The sequence below is a fragment of the Pholcus phalangioides genome, unplaced genomic scaffold (assembly GCF_987345545.1).
Source record: "Pholcus phalangioides strain wild (caught in Gottingen) unplaced genomic scaffold, Ppha-v1.0 ptg000001l_1, whole genome shotgun sequence".
Taxonomy (NCBI): domain Eukaryota; kingdom Metazoa; phylum Arthropoda; class Arachnida; order Araneae; family Pholcidae; genus Pholcus; species Pholcus phalangioides.
In genome coordinates this window covers 17,086,734-17,099,286 of record NW_028301594.1, presented here as the reverse complement: position 1 = coordinate 17,099,286, position 12,553 = coordinate 17,086,734, and the positions used below count along the sequence as shown (strand labels likewise).

General features: G+C 33.2%; 1 protein-coding gene across 1 annotated transcript; it reads left to right on the top strand.

Annotated features, from left to right (window-relative positions):
• Window positions 1-4,565: 4,565 nt before the first annotated feature.
• Window positions 4,566-10,857, top strand: LOC149089986 (uncharacterized). Its single transcript, XM_089231780.1, has 5 exons — window positions 4,566-5,016; window positions 7,059-7,155; window positions 8,949-9,226; window positions 10,349-10,435; window positions 10,559-10,857. The coding sequence occupies exons 1-5, from the start codon at window positions 4,850-4,852 to the stop codon at window positions 10,620-10,622; spliced, it is 693 nt and encodes a 230-aa protein (XP_089087906.1). The 5' UTR covers window positions 4,566-4,849; the 3' UTR covers window positions 10,623-10,857.
• The last annotated feature ends 1,696 nt before the right edge of the window (window positions 10,858-12,553 follow it).

The window sequence follows — 12,553 nt, the reverse complement described above, 5'->3', positions numbered from 1 at the left end:
GGGGGGGGAGGAGGTCAAAAATGGCTGAAAATCTCCTTACGTAATGCTTGAACGGCCCCTAATGCAGATAGTTCTTAGGTCTTTTTAGTCTTAACTTCTGACTACTGCCATATGAAGAAATTTCAGCAAGATGCGGAAATTCAGAGTCGGATAGTTTATTTTTGCCAATTTATTAATGTACACTGTGATATTCAACACACCTGAGTCTTTTTCTAATGTTGACATTCCTTGACGAAGTCCAGTGTATCGTCTGAGAATTTTGTTCTGAAAACTTGCGAGAGATATTAGGCTCATTCGTCGTGCAAACAGCCACCCAGGAGCAGCATACAGCAGCACCGGTCTGATGACCATCTTGCAGAGTATAATTTTATTGCATATTGCAAGATTTGAATGCTTGTGACTATGAGACTATTGAGCATGACCGAGGCCACAGTCACCCTGTGAATGGCGTCATCACAATGACGGGAGTAACTGAACCGCTTGTCCACTATGACACCAAGGTATTTTGTGTGCGTGACAGGATAGATGTTGGTGCCTTGCACAACAATATGAGCATAATGTGGTAGATTAGTCTTGTTAGGGAACCACATGAATGTGATTTATTTTCTGAAGAAGGGGGCGATGGAACGAAAAGTTTCGAAAACTATGCACTAACACTTTCTACGGAAAAAAAAGAAACAGTTAGTCTGAAAAGACACAGGGAGATGGCACCACCTATCTTGAAGTTTTCATCTGGAAGGAATGTGAAAATTTTGATTAGATATGAGTTACACGCATAGTTTCTAAATTTTTGTTCCTTCGCACCCTTCTTTTCTCATAAGATCTTGTGTTATACCTGTAGCTTAGCGTGATCATACGTCCCGTATTTGCCGGGAGAGTCCCTATTTTTACTGATTTTTGGCTGTTTCAATTTTTTGCAAAAATGTCCCGGTTCTTCACGTATTTTCAATGAAGCCAACTTGACTTTTTATTCTTCAAATCAACGCTTAAAATTATCGTTCTACTCAAAAATTACATTAGGGGCCATTCAAGTATCATGTAAGCATATTTTCAGCCATTTTTGACCCCCCCCCCCTCTTGTCAGCAAAAGTCAGCAAAACACTGACCTCCCTCCCCCCTGTCAGCAAAATTGCGTCAGCAGCTTATAATATTTCATATCTTCAAAAAGGGGTGATTGATGACGTAAACAACCTTCAAACCGCCCCCCGTCATCAAAAGTCAGCAAATCCGAAACCCCCCTATGCTGACGTAATACTTGAATGACCCCTTACGATAATTGCAACTACGAACAAGAATTTATCTCACATACTTGTCGTTTTTTTTTTTATTTCAATTCACTGAAATTTGAAGTGGCGCTTCAATTTCTGCGATTGGTGACTTTTCTGCGATTTTAGCTAGAGTTGGGAACTTTGTTTACTTTTGGCATCATTTTTTTTTTGACAATAATTGGCAATGTCCCGTATTTCCTCTTATTTCGAAGCTCAATTTCCCGTATTTTTCTCGAGCAAATATGGTCAGCCTACTCTTATTCTTCAAATCAGATTAAAACTATCTTTCCAACTCTGAAATTATACTGCGATAATAATGATATATACTATACAACTACGAATAAGAATATTTATTTCATATATTTGCCATGTTTTTTAATTCGCTGCACTTTGAAGTGGCGCTTCATAATTGGCGACTTTTCTGTGATTTTCGTACGAGTTGCCGAGTTTGTTCACTATTGGCATTATTTTTCACAATTATTGAGAATGTCCCGTATTTTTCCGTATTTCGAATTTCACGTATTTTTCTCCAGCGAATATGGTCAGCAAACTGTAGCTTCTATCGCCTTTATCCCTGGACTATTCCATCGCCCAGCCGGAACGATATTGCCCACTTTGGGAAATACTGAATTACCATTTCGTAGACCATATTCATCGAAAAAATATCGGAAATTCAGGTGATAAATTCGGAAAATCGCAGGATATTCTCAATTTTTGCCAAAAAAAAATTGCCAAATTTTAGAGAAATTTCCAGTTAATGTAAAATTTACCGAATTTCACCAAGACAATTTTAGAACAATTCTAGATTAGCTGTAGGAATATAGGGGAATCTCCCATAATGTATACTCCCCGTTAGCGAACACCTCCCATTAACGGTCACTTTTTTGAATCACGTCAACGGACTTCAATGTATAAGGTGTCCCGTAAATTCATAAGTAGTTAAAAATTTCATAAACACTTATTCTCTCGTGATGGGGGATTTTTTCGTAGTACAGAAATTTTTTTTTTTAATTTGTCGATAGAGAGCGCTACACGAAAGCAAATTACATCATTCTGGAATTCATCTTTCAATCACTTCTGCATCCGAATTTCTCGTAAAGCTTCTCAGCCGCTGATTCAGCATTAGTACTTTATTCACCGATGTCACATAAGTGTTATCACGATGATACGATCAAAAATGAATACGAAAACTGCTGTTCACACAGTTTAGACCAGTGATTCTCAATTTTTGGAAGACCATGGCCCGGTTTATTGCTGTTCTGTGAATGTGATGTGAACCCATCTTTCGGGAACGCTTTGATATCTCCTTGAGATGGGAAGCGGGGCGTGTCCGGTCCTTCAATGTTCAATGCTTTTCTGTGAGTGGAAGTCCCGGTTATAGACACTACTAATGGAAAATGAATGGGTAAAAATGAAACGGTAAATCACTGACGGCCCGTTGACTGATGTCACTGGTGTGGACGATAAATCTTGTCCGGTCTTATAAAAGTCACGTTGAACTCAATTTGAAACTAAAATCATCAGTTTTCATTCAATCGACTTGTATCTTCCCATGCCGAAAAATTTGATCAAATTATTTATTTAAATATTTTCAAACATGGTCACTTAGGGGCCGTTCAAGTATTACGTCATCATCGATGGGGGGGGGGGGTTTGGATAATGCTTACGTCAGCAACCACCCTTTATGAAAATATGAGTTAGGATTCAGAGGGGCAGAGCTGATGACGATATTTTGCTAACAAGGGGGGAGGAAGTCAGCGTTTTGCCGACTTTTGCTGACGGGGGGGGGGGGGTCAAAAATGGCTAAAAATTTGCTCACGTAATACTTGAACGGCCCCTTATCTAAAATGTGATGTATACGAACATAATAATAATACATCTTATCGGTTTCGTCAAATAAATCAGGTGAAATTAAAAACTTCTAATAAAAGCTTCAATTGTGTTGATGGAGTCGCGATTAACTCAACTAAAATTTTTAACTGCGATTAACAATTGATAGACAACCAACGATAGATTAGCCAAACTGATTAATCGGACCAGTCTTAGTATATATAAATATCATATTATTTGAAAATATTCTAGACTTATTTCTTCTTCTTCTTTTTAATTTTAAAATTCAGTGTCTTTCTAAAAACAAAAGTAATAATAATAATTAAGTTGTTTTATTTTATTTTTTAAAGCTATTTTTCGGTTAATAGAGCTTGAAAAGTTATTGAAAGTTATAAAATAGAACAAAACATTAATAATTTAAAAAGTTCAATTAAAGTTATTTAATTTTTTTAGTCATTCATCTAAATTTATTTCAACCATAAATTTAATTTTATCTGTCTTATTTCTCCAGTAATCTTAGGGATGGTGGTAAGCTTCAGCGTAGAAAACTGTAGAAAAGTACTCAATATTTTTTTTATACATAGATATGTTGAAAAAAATTATTGTTCCCTGAAAAAAATTATCCCTGATTGTTATTAATTGCGTGTAAAATCTATAACTTTATTTATTTATTTGTTTACACATTTCAACAGGCAGAGCCCAATTACCCAGATGTAAAAAAACTACCATGAACATAAAAATACCAAAAATAATGAAGTAATCGGAATAAAAAGAAAAGTAAAATAATAACTACAATTATATTCATAAAAATTTGCACGCCACAAATTAAAACGGCTAAGGTACAAAAATATACATACGGAAACGGAGATGCAAATTGAGAATTCGATACAAGGATATAGCTACCCATACACAAAAACCATCAAAAAATAAATGAAATGAACAAAAATACAATATGCAAAGATAAGGCAGAATGAATATAAGAATGATGAATCTTTGCGAAAAAATTCAAAATTAGAGATTTATTAGATATTAATTAGAGATTAAAAGATATTAATGTAAGAATACATTTCTCTGAGTTTTTACTCAGTTCACAAAATAATAATTTTATGCGTGTTTTCCAATTTCCTAAACTGAAAAGAAAAATAGTTGTCATTGAAGCAGACACCAAATATAAATTATTTTACAAAAAAGAAACACTGGAAAATTTTTGGTGAACGAAAGAAGTTACAATAGGTAATTGTATCAAATTTCATCCATAAAACACCTGCGCTTTTTATGGTGAGAAAGAAAAACATAAAAAATATATGCCCTTCACGCCCATAACACTTCCATCTATACGTGACGTCATTACTAAAAAAAGATAAAGCTGACATCATGCCTGACGTCACAAGGTCACTAACCAATCAGGAATAACCACGTTCCGAAACTTTTATCCCGTGACAGCTGTTGCGTTGCATCATCATCCCCATTCCTTTGAACTCTTTCGGATTAAACAGAAGTCTTTTTAGTAAAAAATCTCGATTGTCTAAAAATTCAAAAATGTTCTCTCCGAGAATATTATAAAAAAAAATTATTTTAATTTTTCCTTTCGATTGTTAGGGAAAATAATTCTTTCTTCTTTAGAAATGATTCTTAATTTTTTCTCGTCGATTTTTGCAACAACCAAAGAGCGATTCGACACGCAGCACAGTTACAACGTTCGCACTTTTTGCCCAGCTTTGAAGAAAAGGTGAATAATCAAATAGCCAACGATGATGATGATGGCCCATAACATTCCTTTGATAGTTTGCAGCAGTGGTCATCAGGCTGCGACTATCAAGAGCGAACAATCCGCGATGACCGCTAATCCCGAAATGTGTCCGAAAAGTAAGAGGATGAAATTAGATCATCTCACAGTAGAAGAGAAGAACCACAGGAGGTAAGCATTGCTCACACAATTATCGATTAATTTAATTATTATAATTTATACTAAAACGAAATACAGTCGGCCCCGCTTAATCTGATATCGGATAAACTGATACCCGTTTAAACGGATAAAATCCTGTCACCAAAACTTCTCCCATAGAGACAATGTTAAAGTTCCCCGCATGATATGATAATTCCAACGACTTTTCCCCTCTTAATCGAATATTACGCTACACGCGTCAACTATTATACACATCAACCACTGTACACGTAATATTTTAATTGAATGAAACATTCGGAATTAGTGAAAAATGTGTTACTTAGTTAAGATAAATAGAGTAGGTACTCTGGCCTCCAAGTATTCAAGTTGTCTTCAACACATACCTTTAATTATTTTATTTGTGTTCTCTGTTGATCTAATGGGCGCTTTCTTAATGAAAAGAAAAACTTAGATAATGTGATCATTGCCAGTAAATATAATTCTTATGTCATTTCTGATGTTTGAATTACTCGAGAAGCTTTACTATTATTGATCCTTTATTAGTTTTTAATATGCAAACCATACTAACGTTGTAAAATGGCATTAGAATTTCCCACATTAGAGAATACTCCGCTTAATCGGATATTATGTGCTGGAATCGTTGATATCCGATTTAGCTGGGTCGACTGTAAATTACAGTACTTATGTGTTTATTCCCCTCCATAACTATGCTCTATCTTCAAATTAATTAAAGAACAAAATGGACAATATAGCAAACTTTTTCAGGAAAGAAATTGCATTGCGAAAATTGTACGTAACCAATAAATATTTTAAAACGCAAAAATTGTAACTATAATTTATGAATTAAATTAACTATAATTAAATTGAAAAAAGAGCATAATATTGGAGTTGAATTATAATTATTACGAAAATATTGGTTAATTTTGGAATTTATAATAATTTATTAATACTTATTTAAAATCACTTATTATTTTACGATTCGCATTGAAATATTTACATGCATTATTGGTTTCCTTTATCGTAATAAATTAAAAATATCAACTTCATTAATTTGTGAATGCATTTCTCATAAGTATTAAACAATGTTAATTTTTTTGTTTGTAAATATATTTCTCATTATTATTGATTTGAAAATACATTGCTCATCAGTATTGATTTGTGGGTACTCTCTTCCGAAGTTGATTCATTTATTTAGATTAAAAAGTTAATTGATTGGAAATTTGCATTAATTACAAAGAAAAACATGCCGAATCAATATCCAATTTTTTTTAACCTTCTCATATATGTTTTTGAGGTACCCAGTTTTTCTTCTTGAAAAAATTGTGCAATTTGGTCATGAATTGGAGGAGCGTTCAAAAATGGGTTTAGTGTTGAATATTTTCTTTAGAGAGTGTGTGTAAGATTCATAATTTTTTTTTCTAACAAGGCGTTCGGAAAGAAGCAAGCCAAAATACGCCAATTTGGTGTCAAAAATGCGCAGTATGGTTATATTAATTCATTAATTGATGATTTTGACACGATTCTGATTTTGACATTTCTTATCAGTTTTAAAAAATGTTAATTGTATTGGTTCATGAATACCTTTATGATAAATGTTAAAAGTGTTGATTTCATTAATCGATGAATATTTGTGTTTTCTCATTAGTATTTCTCTAGTACATTTCTCATTAGTATTTCTCTAGTACATTTCTAATTAGTATTTCTCTAGTACATTTCTCATTAGTATTTCTCTAGTACATTTCTCATTAGTATTTCTCTAGTACAGTTCTCATTAGTATTTCTCTAGTACATTTCTCATTAGTGTTTTCTCATATTTGTATATATTAATAATTTTTCAATAAATTTTACATTATTCTGTAATAAATCATTCATTCAACGCCCAAATTCCCCGAAGTCAATCACTAAAGTTTTTAGAACATTTTACGCTCATTAAATCTTCACATAATTTAATTATTTTACCACTAATAATTAAATTGGCAAAAAAAATATTTTCACTTATGAATAATGTTGATTATATTCCCCTGGTTTTTTTAATGGAATAATTTTCATTGCAGGAAATTACGCAACAGGGAAGCGGCTCAAAATGCACGTGACAAAGAAAAAGAGAAGATGATGATTCTAGAGCAGAGGCTTCTTCAACTCAAACAAACGGTAATTCAAAAAAACATAATCAAAATTATAATAAATCTATTGTACAGATTTGCAAAGTGTGCATTCACGGCATCTTTGAAGCTTTCTAGTATCTTGATGCGCATTTAGAATAACTGTTCTATAGTTGGCATGTCACACTGGTTGGGAATAACAACTAAATTTCTAGGTTCCTTATACGTAATTTTATGAACAAAATATCTTGTTGAGAACACTTGGTCATCTTGTTACATACCATTTGGGAATCATTAATCTATTAGATAAATTTCAGGGTTTTTTCTTTCTTTTTGAAATCAACTGATAGCTATGGATACTTGCGGAACATTTACATAATAATGCTATCAAAATATAACAGAGGAATTGATAATTACAGTGGGTAATTGGAATTAATTCATCAGAACCGGTCATTTATTTTTTTACTCAAATCATTAAATTTCCAAAGATAATTTTTGTAATTAATTTTAAGTTCGAAATATTATTGGAACATTGAATTTAAAAATCAAATAATAATTTTTTTTCATTTTTATAATTTTTTTTTTTTAAAGTTTGTGAAAAGTTTCCTAATTTAAGAGAATATTGATAAACAAAAGAAATAAAGAATGATACACAAATATAACATAATTTTTAATTAAAAATAAATTTATGACACTATTTTCCTCGGTAATGTAAAAGTATCCAAATATGAAATACATGTATAACATCAGAGGCGTACGCTGGAGGGACTGGTGATAGGTGTTTCGTGTCCCTCCCACCTCCTCCAAGCCGACGAAAAATTTCAATATTTTCGTAAAAAAAGGGGAAATATCGGAAAAAACTCCTTTTATGAACTATTTTGATCAATCTCGTAATTTAAATGCTTTTTTGAAGATTGGTGACTCAAAATTTCACTGGGAGAAATTCTTTGTGCCCGCCCCTCCCCCCCAAATGTCTATCTTGTGTGTGTTCCTTGACTTACTAGATTTATTTTACGTATAATCCCATTTCAAATTTGAAAATTAACTGAACATACAAGTGCAATTAATATTTTTTGTTAAAATGAAATATAACTACTAAAGCTAACCCTGGAATTTTCGACCCCCCCCCCTTGTCAGCAAAACACTGCCCCCCCCCCTTCCCCCGTCAGCAAAATTTCGTCAGCAGCTTAGAATATTTCATATCTTGAAAAAGGGGTGACTGATGACGTAAGCAACTTTCAAACCCTTCCTTCCCCCCCCCTGTCATCAAAAGTCTGCAAATCCGAACCCCCCCCCCGATGCTGACGTAATACTTGAATGACCCCTTGTCAAAAATCAAAGATAATTAAAATATCGCAAATTAAAGACAATTAAATTAGAATTAAAGACAAAATTATCAAAAATTAAAAATTTCCCAAAAAAATTACAAATAATTCAATTATGAAAAATTTAAAATGTTTAAATTATGAAAAATTTAAAATGTTTAAATTATGAAAAATTTAAAATGTTTAAATTATGAAAAATTGAAAGTAATTGAATTATGAAAAATGATATTTCTGTGAGGGTTATTATTCAAGTGATTCATTTCATTTAAAATATAATTTAAATCTGATAGAGAGAAAAAAATAAACTATTCATATAATATTTTTCATTTGTATTATCCTTTAAAAAATTATCAAAATAATAATGACAAATTGGAGTGGATACAAAAATATTTTATTTCACTCATTCGCTCACGAAGCTATTTATTCGGGTAAGAAATGAAAAGAATATGATAATTGACCACACATAACATCATTAAAACTGTTATTATTTTTTTTTTTTTCCTAATGATTCGTGCAGAATGATGCGTTGCAAAAGGAGAACCATGCGCTGAAAAAGAAGCAAGAACTGTTGAAATCGGAAAACGAACGTCTGGTTTTGGAGACGGACAGTGTCCAAAATCGTCTTCAGGAGGATGATGTGGTCAGCAATTCAATGGAAAAACCCTCGGATCGTGCGTCGTTCCCTAACGTTCCTCTGCAGAAGGATCGGGGTCTTATCATTGCCCTGCTGTACATTCACCAACTGCTGCTGGTGATGCTGGAGAAGACGAAAGCTTTTTTCAAACGTCAGCAAAGGTAATTACCGTAAACTGGTAAAAAAAAAGGCATTCATTTCTGAATCAGACCTGCGCGATCGATCACTATTTTTTTATAGCATGCTGATCACACACGACTGCCATGCTGCTCGTTTATTATAGGGTTAATCGAAACCTTGGGATTAATAATCTCTAATTCGTGGCCACGAGAGCTTTTTTGCAGGCAGTGGCCCGCCGACGAAAATATATGCTACAAAATTCATAGAAAAACTGAAAGAAAAAAATCCCGAATGAAGAAATTATGAGAAATAATTCCAGAATTATAAAGAAGTAATTTCAAAACTAACGAGAAATAATTTCAAAACTAACGAGAAATAATTTCAGAACTAATGAGGAATAACTCCAGAATTATAAAGAAATAATTTCTGAACTAATGAGGGAAATGACTAGAAATATTAAAATATGCAAGTCTCTTTCAATAATTTGTCAGAATAATTGAAAGAAATATTTTCAGAATTAATGAACATTAATATCTGATGAAAATTCATATTGAATGAAAAAATAATTTTAAAGGATTTTTACAATTCCAGAACTTTTGAAAATTGATTTTTAATGAAAAAATTCAGGATTAATGAAAGTACATATTTACGAATGTTGTATGCAATATTTTGTTGTGTAAAAATAATTCGGGAATTGTATTGAAAGAATTCCAGAATTACTAAAAAAATAATTTCAGAATTAATGAAGATTCATATTTAACGAAATTCATATTCAATGAATATGAATCTCTATCTAAGAATAATATAATATAATATCTCCATCTAAGAATTTCCGACTTGATGAAAATTCATATGTTCAATGAAGAAAAAAAAATTCCAGAATTACTGAAAACTCGTGTTCAATAATTAATGAAAATATCGTTTCAGAACTAATGGAAATTAGTATTTGATGAAAAAAATAACCTTAGAATATAAATAAGATTCTCCAATAATATAGGGTTGATTAGTAGTAGTCTTCCAGGTGGTCAATTTAAACAGTTTAAACTGTTTCAAGCATCTGATGTAGATTTTCATAGATTTTACAATTCCAATGCCACACTCTAATAATTATTACAAATAATAATTAGTATATTTGTGTCACTCTTATTAATAAAATTTTACAGCCGTCCATGGATGAGTCACACAACGATCAGGAAATCGATAACATGGGAGAAATGCTCACACTTCCTGAAGATCCTGAATACACGAACGTAGGTCGAACATAATTTGCAGACTTATTTATTTCATACAAATTTTTCATAATTGCCACCCGTCGTATAATTACATGCGTTAAAAATCCCTCAATTCTTTTCTCTCTTTTTCATTTCCCTCAGATGTCAACGGAAGAACTTAGTGAGCAACTGGACATTATCGAGTCTATGCTTTTCAGAGATTTGACTCAAGATATCGCCGATATGGAATCCAAAGACGATGTTGATCACGAAATCCCATGTACGAAGACGAGCGAAATATTGATCGATATCGACGACGTTTTCCCACCTTTTGATTTGTTTCAAGCTTACTTTTAATTGTACATAATTCATGTTTTCGTCACTTTCAACACATGTAAATAGCGTAACGGTTGAGTGTGTAAAAAGATTTATGTTTGAATACACGTCATACATTGTTTTTATATATTCGTCAATTTTTTGTTTCATATTTACATCAATAGAACGAATCTGGTACAATTAACTGCACTTCAGTTTTGATAATATAGGGAGCTTACACGTTTGCGGTTGGGAGACGACCTCCCCCTAAACCCATCCAACAAATAGATAGTTACACGCCTTAGGGGCCGTTCAAGTATAACGTCAGCCGATTTTTAGCCAATTTTGACACCCCTCCCCCCCTCGTTAGCAAAATGTTGTTAACTCTGCCCTTTACCTCCTAACGTATCTAATATCACATACGTATGCGGAAGGGGGGGGGGTTGCAAGAGCCCTCTATGCCACCCCCCCCCCCCTTTCCGACGATCAAAATTTGTTATTTTTTGCAAAATATATTTTATTTAAATTTCGGAAGAAAGTACTTTTATATGTGTTATTATAATCAATTTCTGTTAATTTCGATGCTGTTTTGAGGCTAGGAACTAGAAATTTCTCTAAGAAATTCATTGCGACCCACCCTCTAAGCCATATACGAGTTACTTACCCCGGCCCGGCGAATGTGATTCGCCATACGGGGCGCCCCGGATGGAGCATTTATTTTTCTCAATTAAAAAAAAAACCATATATACATATATATTCATTCTACCCTGGGAGCCCCCGAGGTTAACAATTCACCTTACAAAACAATTTGCATTGCATTACAATTATGGAACAAAGATCACTACTACTATTACAGCTTAAATCATATCTAAGCCATATATGGTAAACCCATGACCCGCGAGCCAAATGACCCTCGGGTCAAATGTTACTTGGGGTTATCTGGTGTGGCCCGCCACCTCAAACCTAAAAATAGAACTAAGCGGTACATTTACAGATCACTTAAGTGAACGGTGGAACATTCACGGATCACTTGAGTGACACGCATCACAGTTCCGGAAGACTTGAGCTGTGAGTGGCGCCCTTATGTGACGCAGTTTTGCAGCACTTAAGCGGTTCTACATCACTCAAGTTACCCACGGCACATTCCCAGATTACTTAAGTGATCTGTGGCGTAGTTACAGATCACTTGAGTGATGTGCGGCACATTTCCAGATCACTTGAAGCATCCGCGGAACATTAAGAGATGATTAAAGTGGCTCTATAGCGGACTTATCAGTAAGTACAATGTTAGTTCAAACTATTGAAAAGTTTTTCTAGTTTTTGGCACACTCAGTAAAGATGCCATTAAGAATATTGCATGCTTTTATAAAGGGTGGTTGATGACGTAAGCATCATTCAACACCCCCCCCCCCCCCGTCATCAAAAGTCATAAAATCCGAACCCTTCTTCCCCCATCGATGCTGGCGTAATACTTGAATGACCCCTTACAGAAGAACGAAAAAAATTGGTATTAAATAGTGATAATATACGGTCAGTTAATTTTAATGAATTATGATTATTAATAGGAAATAATTGTTTCATGATGGTCGAATGCTTCAGTGAAAACGGGCTTTTACCGTTCAAAGTAAGTTAATTGTGGTCATTAATTCATTAGCTAGTTATTAAAGAATTGTAATTAGCAGACGATTTTTTTTTAATTTGGTTGAGCACAAAGTATTCGAATTAAAGTGCACATATGTATGTTAAGAGAAATATAATAATAAATCCGGTTATTATGCATAATTACCAGCATTTTGGTAAATTTAATAAATTTCTCCAAATTTATCACTTTTACCGGCGATT

Coding starts and splice junctions, on each gene's coding strand:
- LOC149089986 (XM_089231780.1), top strand. CDS start 4,850: ATGATGATGATGGCCCATAACATTCCTTTGATAGTTTGCAGCAGTGGT. Junction 5,017..7,058: donor GAAGAGAAGAACCACAGGAG/GTAAGCATTGCT, acceptor TTTTCATTGCAG/GAAATTACGCAACAGGGAAG. Junction 10,436..10,558: donor AAGATCCTGAATACACGAAC/GTAGGTCGAACA, acceptor CATTTCCCTCAG/ATGTCAACGGAAGAACTTAG.